General features: G+C 42.1%; 1 protein-coding gene and 1 long non-coding RNA gene across 8 annotated transcripts in view; one reads left to right on the forward strand and one right to left on the reverse strand.

The window, feature by feature from the left end:
* The window catches only part of LOC139613731 (uncharacterized), a 353,034-nt gene that overhangs the window by 253,291 nt on the left and 71,927 nt on the right, over window positions 1-27,816 (reverse strand). The window lies entirely within an intron of this gene.
* Window positions 577-26,302, forward strand: cep162 (centrosomal protein 162). Of its 7 annotated transcripts, none has more exons than XM_071469465.1 (28): window positions 578-785; window positions 2,434-2,535; window positions 2,988-3,123; window positions 5,923-6,069; window positions 7,064-7,241; window positions 7,588-7,667; window positions 11,374-11,435; window positions 11,926-11,956; window positions 13,585-13,791; window positions 14,306-14,387; window positions 15,372-15,642; window positions 16,859-17,075; window positions 17,299-17,429; window positions 18,124-18,258; window positions 19,206-19,337; window positions 19,736-19,848; window positions 19,947-20,046; window positions 20,131-20,257; window positions 20,352-20,515; window positions 21,693-21,797; window positions 21,885-22,118; window positions 22,875-23,087; window positions 23,169-23,478; window positions 24,032-24,164; window positions 24,249-24,390; window positions 24,477-24,575; window positions 24,980-25,114; window positions 25,843-26,302. In XM_071469465.1, the coding sequence occupies exons 2-28, from the start codon at window positions 2,476-2,478 to the stop codon at window positions 26,017-26,019; spliced, it is 3,921 nt and encodes a 1,306-aa protein (XP_071325566.1). In that variant the 5' UTR covers window positions 578-785; window positions 2,434-2,475; the 3' UTR covers window positions 26,020-26,302. The 7 variants fall into 7 exon arrangements, 6 of the variants coding, with proteins under 6 accessions (XP_071325566.1, XP_071325568.1, XP_071325569.1 ...); XM_071469467.1 differs by having other exon boundaries at window positions 17,302-17,429; XM_071469466.1 differs by lacking the exon at window positions 578-785 and adding an exon at window positions 797-1,602.

Genomic DNA, 27,816 nt, shown 5'->3' on the forward strand with positions numbered 1-27,816 from the left:
AAAATAATAATAATTTAAAAAAAAAGATGTCCATCTGATTACCGCCGCAGTGGGTAGAGGAAACCAAACCTATGCAAGTTTTAATTTGTTCAGATTCCTGATAGATAACCTTGAATAGTCTAAAACACAAATGTAGGCAAGCTATTCTTTATGGAAAAATGTTGGGGACAGTAGGAGAGCATTAGTAAAGTTACGTTACATTGCACATTAGTATAGATTGGGTCATACCGACTACATTCATCATTGTATCTCACTGGAAAGCATCCAAATGAAAACTCTGTCATCAGCAGTCATGACATCTGAAATCAGACTGTGCAACGTCTGGTTTTTTTTTTATTAACCCAAAATATGCACATGAAAGACACCTAAGAACTCAGCAGGAGCAGAGGGATTAAATGTGTGGATCTTAAAACAATCTTCATGTGAGTTTGAGAATGATTTATTGAAAGATATTTTCACTTACCTACAAGACATTGACTGGACGGATAGTAAGAATACAAAGACTGTATAACTCAGCAGTGGGTGGCGATAATGCTCCAATGCTCCGCATGTTTCCAATTCGCCATTAAAACGAAGAAGAAGAAGAAGAAGAAGAAGAAGAAGAAGAAGAAGAAGAAGAAGAAGAAGAAGAAGAAACCAATTAGGTCGGTCTGTCACCCGAGTGGTGTCCTCGCGGGAACGACCCATGGATGTATTGTAAGGTCTTATAATACATGGCTGTATTAAAAACAAAACAAGAGAACTACCTGTCGACTTGAGAAAGCTGCAAAACTTGAGTATTTCATGTGAGTTCTGTCGACACTAAACTTATACATGTATGCCAATGATAGTGTAGTGTATTATTATAAGTGGAAAAGTTAGCTTTTTCTCCTAGCCAGCTAAGGAGATGTATGACTTAAGCTACTGTTAGCTGTGTCAATTTTCCCAAAACACCGGAAGTAAGGCGATACTCCCTTCAAAATGGGAGTGCGGTACGCCACTACACTGCCGTTTTGTGGCGGTCATACATTTATAAGGGAAACGCCACGGCAGTGTTTTTCCTGTATTAACGAAGGTTTTAGGATGAACTTTTTTGAAGCTAAACTAATTAAGGCAACATTGAGTCCACTGTTTGTTTATAAAGACGGAACAATTCATTTGGTAATTCATCAAATCAGAATTAGCTAAAGGTTTACATACGGAATTTAAATGTAGGAGACGCTTTTGGGTACGGCTTTATTTTGACAGTTGAGACCGGTAGTGGTACTGTTTTATTCTGTCGCTTGACGCAGTTGCTGACAACCTCTCGTTCACTCTTCAATGTAATTTAAAAAGGCGATCCGTGTTCGTAGATTAGACCGTGTTGTGGTGCACTGACCTTCGTTTTAGTAATCGTAAGGTTTATATGAAAGATTTGGCATACGATTTTTCGGCGAGCAGCAAAATATTTCAGTAAAAATCCATTGTATGAGTGGTTTACATACAATCCGCGGACTACTTTCTTTTAACCACATTGTGGAGCTCCTGAGCCCTTGAATACGAAGCAGGATTTGGGTTAATGAAGTAACTTCAGGTTTAATCCTTGGTTTTCAGTCCTACGACGGTGGTTTGCTTCCTGCTGGGGTAAATCACCTTGGCAACTTATGCTGAACTCCTTAACTTCCCTAAATTACTGACCAGTAGTATTATTGGGAAATACTACGTATTCATTAAGTCAGGATCCCGACATTGACAAAATAATTTACCACAAATTCTCAAATAATATAGAGCAACAGATATTTTTTTATAGATCAGCCGAATTGTTATGCTGTATGAGGCTTTCCTTAACCATCTGGTTTAAAAAGAGCCTCTAACAAACAGAGGGAGAGTTTATCACACTGAATAACTTCATTATAACAATGATCACGTCATTTTAATTGAACAAAGATTCTTAAATCCCAACAGGATTCCTGACAATGATTTTACTCACTCGTTACTGCAGCTCAGAATAAAATGAGGCGACTTTGCAGCCATAACTGGAAATAAAAAGTAAATCATCTGATGTCTTTATTAGAAAAATGATCCACACACTGTTGAATATTTCCCATGATTAGAAATAAAGATTTCAGTCAGATTGACCTTGTCAGAAATTAATTACTTCTCTTCTCTAGTCTCCAATTTGGCAGCAGCAACAGTCTGACTTTACTTTTTTTTTTCTGCATCATGTTTGAAACATGAAACGTTTTTTGAAACAATAAAAACGAAAAAAAAATCAACTCAAGATTCACTGTCTTTCCCTCTTAAACTAAATGAATGAACCTCATATTGATTACTGTATTTTGTATGGTACCAATAAATACCACATTACACCTTATCACATTTAGGTTTAAAGTATGTGAGAACCTTTGTCAGCAAGATATAGTTTGCACATGATGTGTAATTTCTTTTGCCAAATGTTTTTTTTCTTCACATCAGTTGCCTGGGCTCCTCTTGATTGATGGAGTGGACAGTGTCAGTATGTCTCACAGACTGACCAAGGAGGAGCTGGATGAACAGTTTGAGCTGTTCTTAAAGGAGGTAACATGACATCCTCTTCAGGTTACTGTGGTAGTGTTTGATTATCTTGTGATTGTGTAAGGGTTGCATGAATTGTGCAGAATGGAATTAATCATTCATTTGTAAATGTTAATATGATTCATAAACAACATCAGAGTCATAGACAAGCCAGCCTGAAATTAGTGACCCTGGAAGGATGTGTGTGCCTCTGTCCAATCCACACCAACTCCAACTCTCCTACAAATTAAAACACTGACTGGATGTTAACTTGTCTTATTTGAAAGAACTGTAAACCTAAAAGAAAAACAAGTAGCTGATGTTTACTTAAAGTCACTGTTAATCTGGTCTTTTCAAAGGACAAACATATATCTGCTTAAGATCTGAGATGGAGACAAAAGACAAATGAAGCCATGGTTTAAAACACAGTCTTGTCCTGAAGACGTCTCTCTGACTTAAACCTGATTCTCTGTCAGTCTGTTTCAGATGACTCTGTGGATTTGGGCGCCTCTGAGAAGCAGCCCTGTGCTAAACGCAGTGAGAAATCAGCCCCAAAAGCTGCAGTGTTATGGTGGCAAGATGACGAACACAGTGGCGGAGGAACAGGGAGAGGTAATAATGAGGAAAGGACTCTCTGTGATATCACACTGGACATGTTAGCCTCTGGCGCTTTTCATAATGAAGTTGTATAATGTCAGTGGCTACAGCTGTGTCAGTGTTTAAGCTCTGTAGTCCAGGAAGGAACTAAGGGAAAATGTAGGCATATGTTATAGGATTTTATGGCTGCCACTAACAGCTGAAAGTCATTAAATGTCCATAAAAGTAGTCTGTGGAGAATAGAGGTCAGTGGCTGACCCGGGAATATCCTGAGAGAGAGCAGCATTAGCATTCCTCCTCTTTGCTGTAGATACACTATGTAAAGTTTGGTTGCAGACATATTGTTTGTTCATAGCTTTATTGAGTATGGAAGCAATTATGGGTTAAATGTGTGTAATTCACTCAACAAGAAAATTTAGTGCCACTATTTATGTTGATATGTTGGATACTTTTAGGACAATTAAATGTATATTGTCTACAGCCCCATTTCAAATCAGTGCATTTGGTCTATTTTCTGACAAAGTTAGAACTCAAACAAGATGTTACTATAATTGTTTTTTTCTGTATTCTTGTAACTGTTGCATTAAATCTGATGAATCAGAACACACAATCCTGATAAGAGGATTAACTCAGTTTTTATAATAATTAATGATTGGCCTAACTTTGATTGTTGTTTATTCAGTCACAAATATTGAATTAATATTATGGATAATTACAAAAAATTTGATGCCTGGTTTTCAGGTTTTATTGGCAGGCTGTTGCACCAGCTTTGTAAGATAGTAACTTAGTAAAAAGGGTTAGTTTGAAACTCAAAATGTATTCCTGCCACAAGCGCATGGAGGTTATATCAAGGCAGAATGGGAGAGACTGATAACAGAGCTGGAGGAAATTTCTTTTAATATTTAAGATACACTGGGACTGTATTTCTGCTATTGACTACATCCCTTTACATTTATAATGACACCGATGTGTTTCACTGCTGTCACCATTTGTTGTTTAGAGCAAGAAAGTTGTTGATAATTGTTTAGATTTTGAGTTCATGAGTGCAAACTTGACATCTTTTACTAAAAATCAGTTTTAAATCCAAAATAGGTCACTTGTGTGATTTTGAGTGGGGGGGGGGGGTTTAAACTTCAATGTGAGGGTGAAGTTCTGAAGCAGAATTATCCTTCTGAATTTTCCTTCTGGTCTTTTCAAGGACCAGAAGGATAATTCTGTCCTAATGTCTGTTCTCACTAACTGTGGAACTCGCTGCCTGAGCAGTGTCTCTTCATCTACCTGTATCTTTCTTGCATGTAAGCCGCTTCAGGGCTGTGGTCTGTGGCTTTGTGCCTGACAAAAGTGACAGTGAAATAAAACTGTTAATTACACGTGATAAACACCAATAGGCAACAGTGTTTATAAACTACAGCGAAATTACACTTGTGCTTCACAGCCCTCTGATTGGACTTGGCTTTGTAATTGGAGTTTTACACTCAGTTTTCAGCTGTGTATCAGCACAGATATTGACCAAAGCACTTTTCTTTACGGTCTCTTTGTAACATCACCACTGACAAGATTTGTTCACTTATTTTCCTCACAGTATTTCTTTTACAAATATAAATCATTTCTACACATGTACACATGTGAATTTCTCATTACTTACATCTTGCTCTGGAAATATTTGTGAATATCACTTTCCAAGCTCAAAATCTCATTGATCCAAATTTGAGCCCAAAAATATTCATCAGGCCTCTTTTCATGTTCTTGGCAAAGTTTATTCTTGCAGTTTTGTGCCATTTTGTGAGTAATGTTTTTTTCTTGGACGGTTCACTTCATGCAATGTCCATCACACTAACTGATCGGTCACTGAAGCAGCAGTTTCCACAGATAATCCTGAGCCAAGTCAGAAGCACTTATCCATCTATTTTTCAATGTAACATTGTATGAATAGTGAACTGCGTGTGGCATCATTTTTCGAGGATGACCGGTGGGCCTTCTGTTATTGTTCTTGGTAGTATTGCTCCTCTGCACCTCCTAACCACTGCTGCAGCTGTGGGGCTACTCAGCGTTGTTGTGTACTGTACATCAAAGGCCACTGGGTGGCAGTGTGGGGCTTTGAGTGAAATAAAGGTCCACTGAGTGTCCTGTAAGAGTTTCATTTCTTACTTATCTTGACATAAATAAGGACACAGACGCACTTTTAGTTTATTAAGGGCTAGGAAAGTTAGAGACAAAGTCTGAAGTTATTGCTCTTCCCTGAGGCTTGAGTAAATACAGTTGAATATTCATGCTGAACTTTACTTGGAGGTAATTATTCACACATTGTATTTGTTTATTTCAACATTTGTCAGGATAAGATTGAAACACAGATTCATATAGGTCTGATTAACTAGTGGTCCTAGTTAGTACAAAAACACCTACCTACAGCTGATATTCTTCAATTGATCAATTACCTAATCTACACTCACTGAGCACTTTATTAGAAACACCATACATACAGTGGGTAGTGCCTCTGTTTACTCTTAAAACAGCCTCAGTTCTTCAGGTTGTGGATTCCACAGTTCCTCAGTTATTTGATGTGTCTTGTGTTTGTCTTCATATGCAACCTGTATTAGCAGTGTGAATATGAAAAATGGACAGTCCTTGGTATTGAATGGCAGTTGGCACAAGATAAATAAATACACTAATATAGATACCTGTAAATAAAATAAAAAAGGTTGTGTATTTATAGTTTTTAATCATAATCTCAGAGTTGTTAGATTAACCAAACTACATGTGTCGTATTAAGTAACACAAACCTCATTTAAGATTTTCATTGACAATTTTGTCCAGGAGTGCTGGGTTCTGGGAAATCTTTCAGGAAGTGTTTGAGGAAGTCTGACCCTATTCGAGAGGAGGATGAGGATCCAAGAGACACTGGTTTGAGGGAAGAAGGGTTAGAGGCAGTTGTTCTCAGCAGAGACAACATCGAGACAGAGGGTGAGTCCACAGTGCACAGAAGTGTGCTTCTGTTTGGAGCAGTTTGTCTGCATGCATCATATTTGTGTCCTGTGATGTCTGACAACATGGGACTGGTAGGTTGTTTATTGAATTGAAAATAGACATAAGAATCAGAAGACCACTTGAAAACTTGACAATTTAAGCAGGGAAAGTTGCAAAGTGATGCATTTCTCCTCTCTCATTACAACATCTAATACACATTTTACACCAAAATTAGCAGGTGGAAGCAGGTTAAACAAGGGTACACCCACCAAAAAATGGCAATTGACTCAGACTGACAGGACACAGACACACAACTGCACGGGGCATCACACACATAAACAAAGATGCAGTGGAGGGAGTGTTGCCACAGATTTAAAAAGTGAGCTGCGACCTGCCGTGCAGATCTTCTGTAGACCCTTAACCAGCGCAGCACACTTTAACAGGACTGTGCTGCACTCAGAAAGACATCACAGCTTGGAAGAGGGGCAGAAAGTAGCGTGCTCACCCAGGTGTCATTTTTACATTACTTCCAGCTTCCAGCTGTTCCTGATTAAAAAAGAACTGGGTTCTCAATGGAACTGAAGCCCCTTTTACACTTGACAAAAAACCCCACTAACATCTGGCTGTTGTCTGCAGTGAGTTGACCTGCATTTAAAAATGCCCAGTTACATGCTGTACTTCTTGAGTAAAAAGAGTCTGAGTTGCTATAGAGCACAGGCTTAAACCTTTTAAACTGCTTGTTGCAAAAATGTTCTAACTTGTCCAACAAGAGTAAAAGAGCTTTTCAGTGCGATCAGGTATCCCAAATAGTAAATCATTGAAGTACACAGCAGCCTTTAGGGCTCAGTCCCTCTGGTGTTGCACATCCTGTCTGAATGGGGGACTTTGCGCCTCACATTTCTCCTTTATTCTCATGCAGATTGTCAGTTTTTCAGCTCAGAATAATCACAGTTGTGATTTTAATGTGTGTTCTTGTTATATGTGTGTGCAGACTCGGTGATGGCACCAGCTGTGAACATGAGCATTATGGGCTTGGACACTCTGGAGGAAGAAGAAGAGAAAGCCCGGTTTTTCGCCCAACTAGAAGCAGGAGCCTCATCAACAATAGATTACTCCAAGCTGAACAGAGAGCTGGACTCTACTAGTTCTATCATAGGTCCTAACCTCAGGTATGGAAATGGTCTTGGTCTGATATTACTTCAACTAAGAGACTGAAACAGATAAATCTGGTGGGGTCTTCCACCAGACAGGATGACAATAATGTACACAATTGTAAGAAATGTTTTGGTTCCAAATACCAGTTCAATTATCCATATTGCGTTGGTTAAGTAACTTCATCTCATTAAAAGTTAAAGGTATGAACGCCTCATGTGATTTGACAATAGCCAAATGAATGGAGCAATTACAGACCCTGTGCGTGTTTATGGGGTATGTAATGCAGTGGCTTTGCTGCTGCTCTGTGCCTGAAGCTCAGGGCTGTCACTGCATTGTGAGAGATGGATATCTGTCCTGCAGGAAAGCTGAAGAAGCAGAGGAGCAGAGTGATGGTGAAAGCAAGGCCAGAGTCCCAGAGACCACAGAGAGAACCTCTCCAGGTAAGAGGCAAACTTCCTTGGTTTTTTCATCACTCACCCTCTCTCTCTCCCTCTGTTCATCTCAATCAGGTCTTTTTTCCTCTCTCCTAAATCAGAATCAGTTTTATTGCCAAGTATGTTTCCACATACAAGGAATTTGTGCTGGTGATTGGTGCAATTGGGGGTCAGGGGGATCAGTGACAGTGGGGCTCTCTAGCCTTGTTGATAAGGCTGATATAGCAGACAGGAAGAAGCTGTTTATGTGGTGAGAGGTTTTGGTCCTGAAGGACCGCAGCCTCCTGCCAGAGGGGAGTGACTCAAAGAGTTTGTGTCCAGGGTGGGAGGAGTCAGCTACAATCTTCCCTGCATGCCTCAGGGTCCTTGAGGTGTACAGGGACGGAAGATTGCAGCCAACCACCTTCTCAGCAGAGTGGATGATACGCTGCAGTCTGCAGTCCTTCTCCGTGGCAGCAGCATACCAGATGGTGATGGAGGAGGTGAGGATGGACTCAATGATGGAGGTGTAGAAGTTCACCATCACAGTCCTTGGCAGGTTGAACTTCTCCAACTGCCTCAGGAAATACATCCTCTGCTGAGCTTTTTTGATGAGGGAGCTGATGTTCAGCTCCCACTTAATGTCCTATGTAATGGTGGTTCCCAAGAAGCGGAAATGCTCCACAGTGGCCACGGGGGAGTCGCACAGGGTGATGGAGGTGGGTGGGGCTGGGTTTTTCCTGAAGTCCACTATCATCTCCACTGTCTTCAGAGCGTTAAGCTCTAGGTTGTTCTGCCTGCACCAGGTCACCAGACGGTCAGTCTCCCACCTGTAGGCAGACTCATCGCCATCAAAGATGAGTCCAATGAGAGTGGTGTCGTCTGCAAACTTCAGGATCTTGACAGACTGATGGCTGGAGGTGCAGGTGTTGGTGTACAGGGAGAAGAGCAGAGGAGAAAGAACGCAGCCTTGCGGGGATCCAGTGTTGATGGTCTGGGAGTCAGACACATGCTTTCCTAGCTTCACGTGCTGCCTCCTGTCAGACAGGAAGTCAGTGATCCACCTGCAGTTGGAGTCAGGCACTCTTAACTGGGAGAGCTTGCCCTGCAGCAGAGGATGATGGTGTTGAAGGCAGAGCTGAAGTCCACAAACAGGATCCTGGCATAGGTCCCTGAGGAGTCCAGGTGCTGGAGGATGAAGTGGAGAGCCATGTTGACGGCGTCGTCTACAGACCTGTTGGCTCTGTAGGCGAACTGCAGGGGGTCCAGGAGTGGGTCAGTGATGGATTTGAGGTGGGACAGGACAAGGCGCTCAAATGATTTCATGACCACAGAGGTCAGGGCAATGGGTCTGTAGTCATTTAGTCCTGTGGGCCTTGGTTTTTTGGGGACAGGGATGATGGTGGAGGATTTGAAGCAGGCTGGCACGTGGCAGGTCTCCAGTGAGGTATTGAAGATGTCTGTGAACACCGGAGACAACTGATCAGCACAGTACTTCAGGGATGATGGAGAGACAGAGTCAGGACCAGCTGCTTTGCGGGGGTTCTGCTTCTTAAAAAGCCTGTTGACATCTCTCTCCAGGATAGAGAGAGACGTTCCTTTGGTAGGGGAGGAGGAGGGGGGTTCTGATGTGGCTAGTTGTTGAGGTGCCAGGGCCCCTGCTAAAGTTGGGGAGGAGAAGCTGGTGGTCTGGAGGTGGTGGCTGGACTCGCGGGGGTTGGTGTCAGGCCTGTCCCATTGTCTTTCAAAGCGGCAGTAGAACTCATTCAGATCGTTGGCCAGACGGAAGTCGTTAATGGAGTCGGGGGGTTTAGGTTTGTAATTAGTGATCTGTCTGAGCCCTTTCCAAACAGAAGCAGAGTCATTGGCTGAGAACTGGAGCTGAAGATTCTCACCAAGTCACCAAGGACAATAACTACGGAGTCCGGGTTGGTCCGCTCCACACAAAGTATCTGGTCGGCGAGCGCCCGCTGTGCCTCCTGCACGTTTGCCTGTGGTGGGATGTAAACACCGACCAGGATGATTGAGGTGAACTCACGGGGGGAGTAGAAGGGCCTGCAGTTTATGATGAAAGTCTCCAGGTCAGGAGAACAGTGCTGCAGGATCACTGTCACGTCTCTGCACCAGCCACTGTTAGCATAAAAGCAGATTCCTCCACCTTTCGTTTTGCCGGACAGCTCTGTGTCGCGATCCGCTCTGAAGAGCTGGAAGCCGGCCAGCTCCAGCGCAGAGTTCGGAATCGATCCACACAGCCACGTCTCCGTGAAGCACAGGACGGCAGATGAAGAAAAGTCTCTGTTCTTCTGCACCAGTAGCTGAAGTTCATCCAGTTTGTTGGGCAGTGAACGCACGTTGGAGAGAAAGATACCTGGGAGCGGTGTGCGAAGTCCGCGGAGACGCGCAAGCGCACCGGCACGTTTTCCTCTCCTCCGGCGTTTCACTGCGAGAGCAACGGTCAGTGACCTCTGACCAAAATGTCCAATAATTCCACATTGAGTCAAGAAAGGTGGGGGAAAAAATCCTCTGGAGTTGTTTCTCTGATGTTAATGAGCTCTTCTCTGGTGAAAGAGCTCCGGAAACCAAGGCAGAAAACTGAATTTATAAAGAAAATAAGACAAAAAAGTGCGCACCAACACACCGAGGCAGCCATCCGCGGCGCCATGGCAACAGAAAAGAGAGAAAAATGGAGAGAAAAAAATGAGCGAGTGAGACAGGTCCACTTCACTATTTAAGGTTTGAATGAAAAGTTTGACTATTTGCTCCAGACACTGACATCACATCTGCCCAGGGCAGTCTTGGAGAATGTCTCCAATTTCATTTAGAAGGCACAACAATGTTAAGAAACCAAGAGCAAGGAAAGACAGACACCAAAATTTCAAATCCTTTAAGTACAAGCCAGCAACACCAGGAGAACAGAACGATCTGCCTGGAGACAAAAGAAAGACAACTCCACACAGGATGAAACAGATGACAGATGGGTGAACAATGTGTCAGGAAGGGAACTTGTGACCACCCAACCAGATGTCCCAGCAACAGAATCAGCCATAAGGATAAACAACTTAACTTATTGGCTGCCCATTCCAACATTAAGGCCCCCCTTTCCAATTTCACCATCCACGAAAGGAAGGCTCTGACGTCACTGAGCAAGGACCAAAACACCACGTTAGATAAGGGAGGTGGGTGGTCCTAAACCTAGCTCACTACCACCCCACTCAGTGACACCAATACATGAAACAATGGGAACTACAGATTGAAGAAACCATTGACCGTCAACAATACCATCGCCTTTATCCTGGAGGAGGATGTGTGGTCTTCCCAAGAGCCACAAACAAGGAGCATCAGCAGCAGCATTAACTCAATTACCTAAGACACTGTCAAACATAGCTACCATCTTGGTACCTTTGGAAAGATGAAACCATGATGTCCTACGATGTGACCTCATGCATGCATCCAAACCACGGAGGCAGGGGAAACCATCTCTGATTGGCATTGATGTAAAAACAACACACTCGTTTTAGCAACTTCACGAGCTGTGACGTTTTTGAGCACACAGACACTGTTGGGACTCGTAAAAACAATGGTTCTTTACACTTGACCTTGAAGGTAAGTGGCCTTGATAATGACCCCACAGAGGTTAAATACCTGGGTCTCTCTTCGATTAAACTTTCCGTGGATAACAATGATCTGGATAACTGAGAATCTTCACACACAACTTTTCTCTCTGCCTTTACAGGCTCACCACACTACAGTGAGGATTTTGAGGATGACCAGAGTGAGAAGGAGCCACAGGAGGAGGTTCGTAGTTGGAATCTATAATGATAAAACTTAGAAAGTGGTCTTTGTTAACTTAGGACCTTTGTCACTTAAACAATCCTCCAAGATGGGGCAGGAAAATGTCTTTGTGATTGTGAGCACTGTGCCACAGAGGGGTGGGAGATTGTGACCTGTCTCTTTTCAAAGAGGATCTCTGTTGTTGGGGGTGAAAGCTAAGGAGTGCATTACAAGACACTGTGATAGAGCTCATTACAAAGGACATTTAGATAGATATGAAAGACCAAAAACAACCAATCATATGAATACACAAACATACTACACTGCCCCCTCACCCACCTCTTTCTCCTCTTAAACCCAACTGGTCGAGGCAAATGTAGTAGTGTGGACGTGGCCTAAATCAGTCATCACAAAGTGATGACGTGCTTTAGCTTTATCTTTGTTTATTTGGTAATGTCACAAATGGACATACTATATTGGTGCATGGTTCATTATTTCATTATCTGCTTTTCAGAAGTCGAGGATGTCTCCAGTTATTACCAAAGGTAAGAGAAAAAAATATATTTCACTGAGATCATGGCACAGTGTTTATTTTTAATTTATACCATTACACTACACTTAATGAATAATTACCTCACTACCAGAAATGTATACGTGTGTAAACTCATTCAAATATCTCATTACTTCTGATTCAAATGAAAAGTTGTCTGTATAAATAAACAGTATTTTTATTAATTCCTTGCTGCTATAATTAAACAAGACTAGGTGTGTGGTTGGACTACATATGGTCAGGATGTAGTTGAAAACTGCTGTGGAACCGCGTCATATTTGCATTCAGCCTAGTGTCAACTGGTTCCAGCCCCATCTGCTTGCTTCTCTCCTCCTCTCTGTGCTCATGTACAGTATTTCAGTCCAGGTTCACAATATGGCTGGTCTCATTTACATGTTTTTCTGTTTTCACTTCCAAGCCATTTCCAAGCCACTGCTCTGCACTGACAAAATCCTGATTTCATAAACACAGCATCTGACAAAATCACCATATGCATAAATTAAAGCAAAGACTGTGCTCAGCTGTATTTACTGTAAAATGATCAAGCAAAGAGAAAGTCAGAAGCTACAGAATATCTTTCTTATGTAGTGTCTCACACACAGAGCACAGCCTCTGTCTGGGATCCACAACAGTTTTCAACTACTGTATTTCATTTACTTCGACTCCAGAACGTAACAGACTTTTATTAGAGAAAGGTCTTTATTTCTTACTCCCTCTGTTTGATATGTAGAATTGGTCATAGCGGTATTTTCAAAGGGCTTTTTTGGCAGTGCTGCAGTAAGTGTAATGTCTCGTTTCTTGTTGCCAGTGTTTTTGCTGTTTCATATGCTATTTAGTTCTGCTAGCTTCTTTAGCAATCACTGATGGCTTCTCTCTCTCCCTCCCTCCCTCTCTCCTGCTCTCTCTACTGGGTGTGTCTTATGTTTAGTTATTCTTCTGTCTCCTTTATCATCATGATATATGTAATGAAAGTAGTTTATTTGCTGTAAAGGAGGTGAGGCTCAGTTAACTGGAAGTGCCACCATCCATACACAGTCCAGCCATATATTAGGTTTATACACAGTCTTGTTTGAAAAAAAATTCTATATCTAGCAACAGTGGGCCGAGCTAACAACTCTGCAGGCTGTAAACACCCCGCTAATAGAATCTGTTTGCACCAATTAATTTTGAAAGAGCAACGGCCAGTGGGGAAACTCCAACTCAGTCACATGGTATTCTGACCAATGGTAGAAATATGATCATTCAGTGAGTGAGTCGGTCAGGAACAATTGTGATTATAGGGCTGGCCCCGCTGTTGGGGGCCAAGTTTCTCTTCTGGCCAGTATTGGTGGGAAAGACATAAGGACAGAAACAGCAAAATCAGTCCACAGACATGAACACATAGGGTGAAGTTAGGGCACATTTCAGTCCATAAAGGCCTTGATCAGAATGGTGGATATGATTGTTGTTCCCTAAAACTGCAAACTGTTATTTAAGTAAATGTGTTTTTCACAATAAATATTTGAGCCTCTGATTGTTTCTTATCAAACAGATCTAAGAATGACTTCATTGCAGTTTCTTGATTATTTTATTTTCATCTTAGATAGTTTTTAGTTGAGTACAATAAATGTGTCTTCTGTACAGGCCACTCATATGTGCAGAGTGGAGGCTCAGACATGGAAGCTCTTCATGAAGCCTACAGACAGATCCATGTTGTGGAGGATTCAGACGACTATAATCATCATTACTCATCTCTTGAGGGGGAAGAGAGGATCCACAGACCTGTGTCTCCATCTTTCCCTCCTCAGCATTCCAGACAGTCTCTTCAGCCTGCTTCTACCAATGAGTCAGGTCAGATACTTCCCTACTGTGAACACAGTTTGTGGGAATGGTAGATTGGATGCATTATTCAACAAGACTGTCTCATTTTAAGTTTCCTGCAGCCCTCTCTTTCCCCATTTGGAAGACACAACTAGTGTATTCTTTGCATCTGTCAGTGTCCCATCATTACACATCATCAGGCAGAATCTCTACTGTTTGTACTTGTTAGCAGCATGGACATGCTTTCACCACTACATGCTCCTACCTCTGCTAGTTGTTGTTTAAACTGTCATTTGAGTTGAAATAAACATACTTGTAAATTTTAGATTCTTCTTTTGGTCTCTTAAAGCCTGGATGGAAACCCATTTTAACACTGTGGTTCTGGTATGATCATGTAATTGGTGAGAGGGCACAGACTCAGCTAACTAGGTATTCAGTTCTCCAAAGGTCACAATGAGCAATGTCCTTTGAAGGACACATCCACTGTACTGAGATCATGACAGGACTGAACTGTATTGAATAACTATTTTGTGTTTGTTTTTAGACATACCCACTGCAGAAGAGCTAATGAGGCCCATCCGGCTTGGGGAGGACCATATCAGAGGGTTCACTCTCCAGCCTGTCAGGTTAGGGCTGTGAAATCTTATTATCTTATTATCCAAAATGATGATATCATAAATTCTTTTGATCATTCACAAGTTAAACCAGTTGTTACATGAAATATCTCAGAGCTTTAGGTTTTCAAATGTGGGGACATTATGCATGTCCCACCAAGATCTGGATTTGCAGTACTTTCATCAGTGGCTCAATCACCATTGTGTTACCTCATTTGGTGATAGATAGTAACTTAACAGAATCTCTAAGAAAACGAGCCATTTGTATGTGAAAATTCTCTAAAAGGTCAGTTAATTGTCAATAAGCCTGCACCTTTTCCAGGTTTGGGCTCAAGGACTTGTTCTGACAACAGATTGAAATTAAACCAGCTTTGAATAACCTATAAATCATGACTTGTGTCAAAGGTCTAAAGGTCAAAACACACTGCCACCTGACAGCGCGTGTAAAAACAGCTGTTCCTATTGTTTTCTATATGTAACCCCCACACTGGCAGTGGGTCAACATGTGCCACTGTTGCCTCGCCGCCCCTGAAAAAACACAAATGAACACTGAGCAGAGTTAATCCCACCACTGACAGGGGCATCACTCTGTCAGTGGTGGGATTAACTCTGTTTACTGTCGCTGTGATTTTTCCAAATCAGTTTTTTTATTGGTACACACTTTGCTGAATTTCTCAAGTAATTGCTGATTTTTTCCAAAAGACGAACATCAGAATCTCACCTTCTTTTCACCCTCTTTAAAAGCTCTTTCTTTCATACATGGAACAGTCCTCAGTCTGACAAAATATAGACTATAGAAGAAATAATACATAGATATACAGTAGATGTATAACCAAAGGGTTTGGAATTGGGGGTAAACTATTTGAGACACTTTTCAATTTAGTGTCTCAAAAGAGAAAAAAAATACACATTCTTCCAACTTCTTCCAATCCACAGCTTGTTACAACGTTAACACAAAATGTTTTAATAAGTGTAACTGCGTTTCTCTGATCACAGTGCTTTGGAACCTGATGAAGAAAAAACATCCTGCTCCTTGGAAAGGACTTTCCCAGATGTGATTTATACACAGTCACAAGTGAAGCGACCAGGAAAGGCTGACCATATTGCAGGGATAAAGGGAACCAAGGGACTGGCTTCCAGCTCCCCAGAGCCTCGCAACCATGACCTGACATGGAACATCAGAGAGGAAGTAGAGAGGCTGATGGAGGATCACAAAAAGTCTTCTCCTCATATTTCCTCTCAGGCTGGCAAAGTGAAGAAACAACTGGTGAGGCAAATGTCAAACTTTGCTCCATTTCAGCAGGGCTCATATTTAAGTTGTTTTTACAATAGATCCCACAGATAAAATGAAATAAAAAATTATATAAACAACACTAGGGTCAAAACCTCGTATGTAGTTGGACAAACTATGGTCAGACCCTGATTTTATAACATAAACATAAATATGTGACTTAAGAAGAGAAGAGACAGAATAACTTTCTCATTTTGTCTCTCAGTGCACAGCCTCTGTCTGGGATCCACAACAGTTTAACCTTTATTCACCTAAACTGCAGAACGTAACAGACTTTTATCAGAGGCTTCGTCTTTATTTCTAACTCCCCCTGTTTGATATGTAGAATTGGTCACAGTGGTATTTAAGTATGAAGCCTTGTTTTCAGTCGCTCCTGTTTGCTGTGTTAGTTACTGCAGTATGCATTATGGTAAATGCACTTTACACTTATAATTGCAATTATATAACACTTTTGTAGTCTTACTGAACACACAAAGCGCTTTACAATACTTGCCACATATTCAGCATTTCATGGTGGAGAAACCCTTTATTTCTCAACAGTGTTTTCGTTGTTCTGCTGCAGGAAGCGTACTGTCTTATTTCCAGTTGCTGGTGTTTCTGTTGTTGACATGCTGTTAGATCTCTCTCCCTCCCTCTCTCCTGCTCAGTGTGTCTTATGTTTAGTTCTTCCTCTGCCTCCTTTAGTCATAATAATACATGTAACGAAAGTAGTTCATTTGCCGTAATGGATGCAAGGCTCAGTGTATTGGAAGCACTACTTTGTTTTCTCGCAGCTCCCAAGCAGCTGGGAAACCAGGACGGCTTGGTAGACTGCCTGTAACAAGAGGTGTAGCCCTACAGTCCAGACATGGACCAGGTTTAGACCCAATTTGTTTGAAAAAAAGTCTAAATCTAGAGACAGTGCATAACACTGCAGCTGTCACAACCTTGCTAATAGAACCTGTTTGCACCTGAAACTGCAACTCAGACATAGTGACTGACTGATTGATTGATTGATTGATTGATTGATTGATTGATTGATTGATTGATTGATTGATTGATTGTAGGGCTGGCCCTGCTGCTGCAGCTCGGCCAAAAAGTGAGTTTGTTTATTAGAACTGGCTGATTGTGCTTTTCAGAAACAGTGCAAAGTTCTTCTACTGACTGATGTTGTTTAGTACAGCATTGTGTAACTGTGATGACTTACGGACAGGTTTCCCAGGCCTCCCACAGCTCCACCACCTCTCATCCTTCTACACCTCCATTGAGGAAACCAACTGTGGCTCCTGTGAGAGGCAGGAAAGTGGATGGGAGACCAGCAGTGACTTCCAGGTCATCAGGGATCAGTAGAGCTGCTGCTACAGCCAAAACCCATTCTCAACAACGTCCACAAAAATCCACAAAGGACCAAGGAAAAGATGATGACACAGGTCATTAGTGGCACTCAAATAAAATATCGAGTTGTCAAAGTGCTCAGATAATTTCAGACAAGTGATACCGTTATGAATTATATCATGAAACAGATGCTTTATAATGCAATGCAAGATTTTCTATCCTATTCATGTTCTCAGCCTGTGAAATTAGATTTTCATGTTCAATGTTTGGTGTGTTTGATGTAAAGGTGCTGAACAGCCTTTCTGTTTGTGTGATTAGCAGAGGCAGGTCTGAGGATGAGCAGTGAGCTGGTGGCGTCTGTGCAGTCCTTGGTGTCTGTCCTCCAGCAGCAGGCAGACACCAGCAGTCACCAGGAAACCAGACCAACACATCATCTTCCAAAGAACAATGTAAGAAAATACTTGACTTGATTAGGCTGACTTTGAAAATGAAAACCCTGCAAAAAGATCTTCAGTTTGCTTTTAATAACTACATATAGTATATAATACTATCTACACGATTACATAATGCTGACTCAGCACCAGAATGACGAAGAGACTAAATCTACAGATTCAGAGCACACCACATTCCCACATGTTGGTGATCATGCAGATGGTGTAGGGGAGGAGCATTGTTCCTGTTTTGCAGATATAGAGACAGTTGTTAAAATAGTCCAGGTTTCTGTCCCCTCTAATTGAATATGTTAATATTTGTGTAGAGATGTACCTTTTTTCTTGTTTGTTTGTGCTGCTGTTCACCTGAATTATTGTACATTTCCTTTTGTCAATAAAAAAAAGTAACTTTTTATTGAAATTGTAACAACTGGACTCTAATGGTGTAGACAATTTTAAAGTGCAAATTGAGCAGATTCAGATTAATTGAATTTATTGGCCCTAATTGTCAATGTTTGCAATGGGATGCCAGTGAAGGATTATGTCAGTGTTGCCTGAGCAAATGAAATATGAATTGTGAACCTCTGTGTACATAAATGGCATCCAGTGCTTTTCTTCTATGACAGTTTGTTCTTTATCATCATCACTGTCAGGTGGGATTGACCACAGGTCACGGTTGGTCTGAAATGGGTGTTGATATGTGGCTTTGCAGATGGAGGAGGACGGCTCTGTGGTGGAGCAGCTGAGAGTCCAGCTGGCTCAGAAAGAGAGAGAGCTACAGATGATGAAAGAAGGAGCAGAGGAGCTCACCTCACTCAGACAGCAGAACTACCTTCTTCAAAGCAAGGTGCACAGACACACTCACAACTCTTCCAAAACAAAATATTCATTTCATACCTTGTAGCTGTGCTGGTTGGAGAATACTCAGAAAGTATTCAGACCCCTCTGTGCATTTCATTGTGCAAAAATTGAACTTGATAATCCATAATGACAAAGTGAAAACATTTTATAGAAAATTTAAATCTATTATATACAAGAGTATTCAGGTCCTTTGTTGTACCAGTTGTGGTCAGGTGCATCCAGTTTGCTTTAGTTATCCGTGAGATGTGTCTGGACATAGAGGTGAACTCCATCAAATTCAGTCAACTCCTGCCCTGATCAGGGAGGTCTCTCTATCAGAGCTTCAGAGTTCCCCTGCAGAGGAGGATGACTGTCTCAGTTTGCCTGAGGCCATTTAAAGGACTCTGGAAATTTAGAGGATAAAAACTGAACCCTTTTGGCAGAACTCCAAGTGCTATGTCTGACAAACACCAGGCACTATCACCACCTGTGAATATTATCACTACAGTGAAGCATGGTGGTGCCAGCATCATATCATTGAGGTGCTTCTCAGTGGGGGAGACTGGTCAGTCATTGAACGCAGCCAAATCCAGCTGTGCGTTGTCGGTAATGTACACCTCTGCTGAGCTGTCAGGAGAAAGCAGCAGTATTTTGTTCATGCTGGAAATGAAGAGAGTGTACCCAAATACTGTCCAAACTCTGCTACCACAGCAGCTGCACACCAGCGCTGCTCTCTCCATAGACATTACACGAAACACTGCAGGGCTAAATAGAGGAATAAAGGAAAGCAGTGATGCTCTTTTGTTGTGCTACCTTAGTAATATTAATGCAGGCTGAATGTAGCCTTTGTGTGTATGTAGATAAAATATGTTGTTTCAGATTTGCAGATAGTTAGTACTGAACAGTGGTGCCTCAATATGTAATGACTAAGCTGGCTTTTTTTTCACTCCTCAGCTGCGAAGTGCAGAAGAAGCCAATCTGAGGAGGACATTGGTTGAAGCCTCAGATGCTGCAACAGAAGAAAAGCTCCAACAGATGGATAAAGAAATGAGAGAGCAGGAGATGCTCATTAAAGGTTACCAGCAGGTTTGTGGACTGATCTTACTCTGACTATCCTCACTGCTCATGTCAGTCCTTCATCTGTCTGTGGCTCTTCCTTTGACCTCGATTTCATCAACTCTGCTTTTAATGCACTTTCTGTATCATAACATTGAGTAACGTGCCACTAACATGCCTGATGATGATCTCTCACCTCTGCAGCATATCAAATTCATAACAATGTGTTAATCCAACTCAATATGGGGAACAGTGAAGTAAAACAACCTGATAAGTTGTAACCCACACACAACAATACACAACTGTGAAGAATTACATCCACAAGAACTGAAGATGGATGCCACATGAAACTACTGCACTGCATGATGTGTAGTTGTCTTTATTCTTTTCCTCTTGTGTTTATATTATTTGTGCTGTTACACCTGCAGGAAAATGAGAAGCTGTGTCTGCAGATAAAGGCTCAGCAGGCCAAGAGTAAAGCCAACGAGGAGGCCATGTTTAATGAAAACCAGAGGCTGTTGAGTGAGCTGGATTTCACAAGGTCAGTTCTGGTGTGTGTCTGTCTGAACTGTGACTTATTTATAAAATGTGTTGCTCCACGTTTTTGTTTTCTTTATGGTATTTTTCCATCTTCATCAGGGAGCAGTTGAGTAAAACCTCGAGGCCTGTGGGAAATGTCTGTTTAATGGATCACACTCAACGCATTACAGATCTGTTAGCTCAAATAAACACTTTTCAGGTCAGTAAATACTGTTAGAACGAATATCTGTGTCAGGCCCCCCACTTATCATAAAATAAAAAATAAATATGTGTCCGTGTGCAGAGGAAAGATGACAAGCTGTCTGAGGACATTCACAGACTGAAGCAAGAGAAGCAGGCTCTGGAGGTCGACCTGCAGCTCACAAAGAAAGAGAGGGACCTGGCTAAAGCCCAGGTCATCTCCACCTCAGGTGAGGCTGGATACAGAGCAGTGCTGCTGGATATTAAAAGATTGGAGGCTGTTTTTACATGACCTTTACACTGTATCTATTCTAAATGTGTCAGGTGATAAGACTTTTGAGATGAGGGTATTGAAGGACAAGCACAGAGACGAAGTGTCAGCCCTGAAGAAGAAGCTGCAGTGGTTTGCTGAGAACCAGGAGCTGCTGGACAGAGATGCTGGCAGACTGAAGGCTGCTACAGCAGAGATCCGTCAACTCAAAGAGCAGGTGAGGCTCCACTTTCACCAACTCTCATTTCGTTCACCTTCGGTCTAATCTATACAAACATTCCTGTCTCTGGGTTAACACAAACATTCATAGTATTTGTATACTTCCATTTGGTCACATAATGATCATTGTACGTTCATTTTAAAGGAAACCCGGGCTAGCTGAATAATCAATTTATGAAACACGGCTTCACCAGTGCAGATCATATCTAAAGCTCTACAGTGCTGTAATCAGTGGCTCACCTTATATAAACAGTGGGGTTGAAATCACTAAAAAGAACATTTGAAAAATACAGACTGGCTTCAGGAATTATTCAACCCCCTTCACTTGCAAACTTTACCTTCTTGTAGATTGAATCTTAAGTGGATGCAATTGCCATTTTGACCATCAGTCTGTAACCAATGGTAACAAAGGAGAAACATGTTTTTACAAATGTCTTAATTATCAAAAGCTGAAATCTCTCATTTACAAAAATATTCAGTCCCTTTGCTGTGGCTCTACAAACTGGGGTCAGATGCTTAATTAACCTTGACATTTGTCCAGAATTAAACTGGAGAATTGTGTCCTGAGGTCCTGAACCAGTTGTAGGTGTGACAGTTGCTTCTGACTGAGGCAGGAATACACAAATGCAATAGACAAATCTGGAAAAGATTAAAAAAAACATGGATGACCTTCTCCAAGTTAGTGGAGGACAGAAGAGATTTGGTTTAGGAGATGAATGATTTGAGTCAAATATAACACCTAAATTTCTGTTAGAATGTGTTGCATCGCAGCCAGTGAGCCCAGCTGGTGCTTGTGGTGTGGACCAGTAAGAAGGACCTCTGTTTGATTATTGTTAAGCTGCATCATCAGTGCTGCTCCTCCTGTGCTTCTATGCAAACTGCCAGGGATCAACACTGGATTCATCTGCTCTCTATGAAGGGAAACAAAGGTTAAAGAGGTTAAAGCTACAGGCCTGTAGGCTGGGACTGGTTTGATTACAGTTGTTTTTTTGTTTTTGTTTTTCCCAGAGTGCAGGGACATTGTGTTACTGTTTGTGGGCATCAACAACTTATGTGAGGCTGCAGCTGCAAATGGAGCAGAAACCATGTAGTATGTGCTGTGATATGGGGCAGAACGTCAGTAACAGTTTAACATTGCTTACTGACCTGGGAATAACAGGTTGTCCTCATTTCAGGTAGAAAAACTGAAAATGGAAGTGGGCAAAAGAGGCAGCAAGCAGCAGAAAAAGGCAAAAGAGAAATCAGTTGAGACCAAGAGGATGCAGGAACTGGAGCGACAGGTTTCTCACACACACAAACAGGCTAATCAGTCAGACTTGTTAGACTGCCTCACCACACAACTTGATAAGTCTTTCTCTATTGACCAGGTGAAGGAGCTGGAGCAGATACTAAGACACAGAAACCCAAACTCGCTGCCTGCTCTCATATACGCTGCAGCCAGTGTTGCTGAGGACGTGGGCACTGTGAGGACGTCTCCGCCCAGCCGCATCATCCCTCTGCTGGAGAACAAGGTCCAGCGTCTGGAGGCAGAGCTGGAGAACCATGACGAGGAGGCCAAACACAGCCTGAGGGCCATGGAGCAACATTTCCATGGGGTCAAGGTGCAACTGCAATCAATAAAATGGTTATGTCAGTAGTGTTATAACTGATCTATGATAATTAAAAGGACATTGTCAGATGAACCTATATTAATTATCTATTTCTAGATGGCATTATTAAAGCAACATTTTGAAGATGTAGTGACACTGAGTTACACTTTGAAAATAAAAATAAAATAGTATAATAATAAGAAAAAGACAAAAATCTAACTTTTAAGATTTACTCTTAAGAAACTCCAGAGAAGAGACAACAAAGTGAGTGTAACATTTAAGGGATCCCAAGGGATCAGATCCTCAATCAACTGTTCACCTATTATACACAAGGGTTTACACCACATTCACCAGAAAAGTCATTACTTTAAAAAGATTTTTACGCAGTGATTTTATTCTGCAAAAACTCTGTAAAGTTAATTTTATTTCTCTGCAGTTCTTGATTTATAATCATTTTTATAATAACAATGCATCAAATAACAGTGTGAAAGCATTGTGACAATGTGAAAGGGATTCCTCATAGTGAGAATTATCACCTGAATCTGCAGCTCCCCTCAGCTTCACGGAGTGTTGCTGTAGCTGTCTGACCCACAACCTTTGGTTCTGTTTTGGTTGACTCTCAGACACAGACAGCTGGTGATAATAGTGGAGTGTTTAATATCCTAAGAACCAAATGTGTTAGAAATGAAATGAACAGAAATAACAGAAAACATGAACTTTCAGAAGAATTTACCAGTAACTGTGTTTCTGTTTGTGTGCTCCTTGTAGCTCCGCTACGAGCAGCAGATCTCAGAGCTGGAGCAGCAGCTGGAGCAGAAACAGCAGGTTGAAGTGGAAAGCTCAGCAGCTGGGACCAATCCCTTGATGTCCCAGGTTCAAACTCTGGAGGAGGAGCTACAGCAGGTGAAGGAAGCCCACCAGGAGAGAGAGAAATCCCTCCACGAGCAGATCAAGTCTCTCCAGCAGCAGCTCAAAAACAAGGTCAGCACAGGAGCTACTAAGGTCATTAACTAAAGCCAAGGACAGAAACTAACCGATGTAAACACCCCCACCCCCCTGCAGGCCCAGCCGAGTCCAGGCCGACGCCAGCGTCAAACCGAGGCAGCGTTTGGTGTTCGCATAGAGCGGATGAACCACGAGCTCTCCGCCAAAACACGAACCATTCAGGAGCTGAGCCGCACAGTGGAGAGACTGCAGAAGGAGAGGAGGAGCATGCTGTCTGTCCCCGGCCCACGACCAGAAACCCACTCTGCAGACACCAAACGACAACCAGGCCAAACCAAGACCCCCTCTGCTCCTGCAAGAGAGACGTGTGGAGAGGAAGTCCCAGCTGCTCAATATGAGAAGACCTACCAGCCCACAGTCTTCACAGGTGAAGACAAAATGTGCACATTTTGTTATGGTCGACTTTCCTCTGCTTTAGTCAAACCCAAACCAAATGTCATGTAATGCAGATGTTTGTAACCTGTGATCTTGGGTGCTTCAATTTCCATGACTCTTCCTCACATCACAATTAGAAGATGTGTCTCCTCTCTGGAAAGAGGCAGAGTCTGTGTTGGAGGTATTTCCAGATATTTATGTTTGCTAAATTACAGGTTAGTATCAAATAATCAAAGGCAAGCACACGTATGAACCCACTGGCCTCAGCAGAACAGCTCATTAGTTCCTGACATCTTTCACATGCTGCCTGGATACTGTGGTTTTCAGTCAGGGTTCTCAGAAGAGAGGCTCAGAACCTGTTGTTACTAGAGCTCCAGAGCCTGAGAGAGGAGATGTAAAACTACACTGAGATGATTTTTGGTCCTTAAAACCAAATATATCTTCTTATGGATGTCAACATCTCAAATAAAACACAGGAAAAGTGTAAAATTTGAGATCTTTAAGATATTTGAATGTTCCAATTTAACGTTGCATCCTTGTGACAGGAAGTCATATCTCGGAGGTTCTGCAGGAGAATGAGGCTCTGACCCAACGTCTGGAGCTGCTGCAGCTGAAGAGTGAACAAGAGAAGGAGGCATTGAAGGCTGATGCTGCACAAGCCAAAGAGGAGCTGTGCAGGTATGTGTGTCTGTGTGAACACATCAGATGTTTTCTGCACAGCGTCAGTGTGTGTGAGCTACAGGATAAAATGTGGTCTTTCAGGCTGAAGGAGCAGACTGCAGAGCAGATGTCCTTCATGCAGGCAGAACACCTGAGGGTATTAGACCAGCAGTCTGCCGCCCATGCCCTGGAACACTCTTCCTCAAAGGTTGCTGAACAGGCCAATAAGATCAACACTCAGGAGGTACAGGTTCACCAAGCAACCAGTCTCACATCATCAGCAGGTCCTGACCATGTTTCTGTTGCCTGTAACTTGACATTTACCTGCAGATCATGATCAAACATTTGCAAGAGCAACTGAAAGAGCTGCAGGGAGCTAAAGAAGCTCTGGCAACATCCAAGACTCGAGAGAATGCTCTGCAGAAGCAGGTGAGCAGCTGGCGAAGGGTTGGTGATGGTTAATTTAACAGGATCCTAGTTTTTCATTTAAATTGCACAGCCATTGGTTTCTAGAATTAAACCCAAAGCTGTGATGTGTTTCCACACCTTCTCACATTAGGACCCAGTTGATTTGCCTGAGTTGTAATTCGGGGGAAGATACATGTGTCACTGAATAACAAAATGGCACAAAACATGTGATTTGTCCCAGTATCATTTCAATGCATCAGAGAGCTGGAGTCCTCCTCTGCTCCTCACTGGCTCTGGTCCAGCAGCATTTGTAACTATCTATATTTCCAATAAAGGAGTATCTGTTACATTATTCTTTCATTTTAAGATTAAACCTTAATTATATTGGTTTGTATTTTGTTCATATGAGTCACTCTTTCCTCCAGCTGAGCAGACTGCTGAGGGACCTGAAGGAAGCTAAAGAAGCTCAGAGCCCAGAGGTGAAGCTGCTCTGTAGCCTGGAGAGGAAGATCCTCAACATGGAGCTCAGACATCAACACAGGGAGAAGGAGCTGAAGCAGGTTCCCAATTTACTCTTTATATATGTTTTAAGATAAAGTTTTATTGGACTCGGCCCTTTTCTCTTCATGTAAAATCAGTTTTGAGATGCTTTTGGGTCAGGGGTTGTTCTTGTGAGCCACACAGGCCTGTTCCACCAGTTCCAACCTGTAACACAAAGCTTCCCTGAACCTGCCTTGTTTTCCTCTGCCTCTTTACAAACAAGAACTACAGCTGTGGGTCAGACAACAGAGGAACAAGTGACTCTACCATCGATTTTCTTTCACATTCACGATGACTTTTAAATGTCAGTATCATTTCATTAACACATGAGCCCCACCTGCAGTAGCAGGGTTGACAGAATTAGTGACAAGTAGACAAAATGAGACCAGCTCCAGACCAGGTGCCACATTAACGACCAGCTTTTTCAGAGCTGGTGCTGTCGATCAGCTGCTTCCTCTGCTCCACACGTCCAAATGGCAAGTCAAACCCAAATGTTACTGTGAAATGTTATTGAACCTTTAACCTACTCCCCACACTGTGCACACAAACTTCAGGTCACACAAACAGGACATTGCAGCAAAATACACACCAGAAAGTCTGAATCAGAGCATCACTTGTTTATTGAGACACACTTCTTTACGGTGCCTGTCTAGACACATGTCTGTTCTATTAAACATTTGAACAGCCTGAAGCGTTTACTGAAGAGATACAGGCTAACCTCAGTGACTATGCGTCCCTCTGCCTGCAGGTGATTGGTGGATCATGGCAGATGCTGGAGGCCAATCAGCAGTCAGAGGTGGAGCGCTGGAAGCATGTGGCTCAGGACAAGAGCAGAGAGCTAGAGGCTTTCCGTCTGGAGCTGGACTCCATCCTGGACATCCTGAGACATCTCCAAAGACAGGGAGTGGTGTCCCCCCCCTCCTGACACCACCAACCCCCCCCCCCTTAACAGCCAGTGTAATATTGGTCAGAGACGGACACTCCTCATGTTCCAGATCAGTAGCATATATCAGAGATATTTAACGTTTCCATGATAAACAGACATAAAGCTACAAACAACAGAAACATTTAAAGCTGTAAAGAAAAAAATACAGAATGTCCTGTTCCACTGTACCTGTGTGTTTTGTCTGAATATTTTGTAGTTGTATATTTATTTTAATTATTGTAACTTATTTAAGGTTTAGTTAAAATAAATGTTTTTAAAGTCAGTTGCTCCTTTCGTACAATATACACTGGAGTCCCAGTCCTGATAAAATCTGTTCTGCAGCTCTTTGTCTCATGTTCTGACGCCTGTTCTGTTCTTAGTACCCAGTGTCTGATGGCTCAGGTGACAGGTGTGTAATTCTTGTGAGTTGAGCAGTCAGCTAAACACATAGTGTCACCTTCAGAAACTCAAACTGTGTTTTTTTTTTGCTTCATCCAGCAGCACAATGTTCATCATTCAGAAAATGAAAAGAATCAAGCTGAGCCACAAACGAGCCCTTTAGAAGCTTAATGAGACAACAAACTCTGAGAGAGGTATTACATTACTAATAACCTTTATACAATAAACTTTATTTATTTAGCACTTTTGAAAATGTTACAAAGAACTTTACAAAAAGAAATAATGAATTGACCCTGAAGCCAACAACACAACATCAGACTCGCAGTGATGATGACGGTCAGACAGAAGCACAGGGTGTCGATGCAGCTGTGTTTATTACAGTTTGTGGAGACACAGCCGAAGAAAAACTGTGTGTTTGAAAAGCCTCACCTTCAAATTCATGTTGTGCTTCCTGGAGCCTTTGAGTGAATCGTGAAGAACCGTGCAAACACAGGTTTTAAGAGTAACTCCACACTTGCATTGTCATCTACAGGTTCAAATCAGTGTTGCACTTCTTGACCTTGTCTAACAGTAGGAGCTGATAATAATATATATAATAATATATACAGTTTTCTTTGCATAAACAGCAGCTGTGCTGTAATAATATCCTACTTCAGTTAATGCCATGTTTATTTGATTTTCTAGATCAGTACTGATACTGATACTTATTGATACCAGTTTTATCAAATCCATTTGAACAAAAACAAGATTACAATACTCTGCATTGGCTCCCTGTAAAATCCAGGATAGAATTTAAAATCCTCCTCCTCACCTACAAAGCCATTAATGGTCAGGCACCCTCGTACCTTAAAGAGTTTATAGTTCCCTATTTTCCCAATAGGACACTTCGCTCTCTAAATGCAGGTCTACTTGTGGTTCCCAGAGTTTGTAAGAGTAGAATGGGGGGCAGAGCCTTCAGCTATCAGGCTCCTCTCCTGTGGAACCAGCTCCCAGTGTGGGTTCGGGAAACAGACACCCTCTCTACCTTTAAGATCAGGCTTAAAACTGTCCTGTTTGGTAAAGCTTATAGTTAGGGCTGGCTCGGGTATGTCCTGAGCCATCCCTTAGTTATGCTGCTATAGAGCTAGACTGCTGGGGGATTCCCATGATTCACTGGGCGCTCTCTCTCTCTCTCTCTCTCTGTCCTCATTCTGCAGGTATCTCTGCCTCTGGAGCAGCAGGATCCAGATCACCACTACTCATCATTACTATTAACCACTGTTATCTGTCATTATTATCGATAACACCATTACCTATACAGCTGTTCATGATTTGGTGCTATACAAATAAAATTGAATTGAATTGAATACACATTCTGGTACACCTTTTACTTTAGTTTTAATTTTTACCTTTTACTTT

This window comes from Trachinotus anak, unplaced genomic scaffold (genome assembly GCF_046630095.1).
Source record: "Trachinotus anak isolate AG129_WGS33_773 ecotype Australia unplaced genomic scaffold, CSIRO_AGI_Tana_v1 ptg000032l, whole genome shotgun sequence".
Taxonomy (NCBI): Eukaryota; Metazoa; Chordata; class Actinopteri; order Carangiformes; family Carangidae; genus Trachinotus; species Trachinotus anak.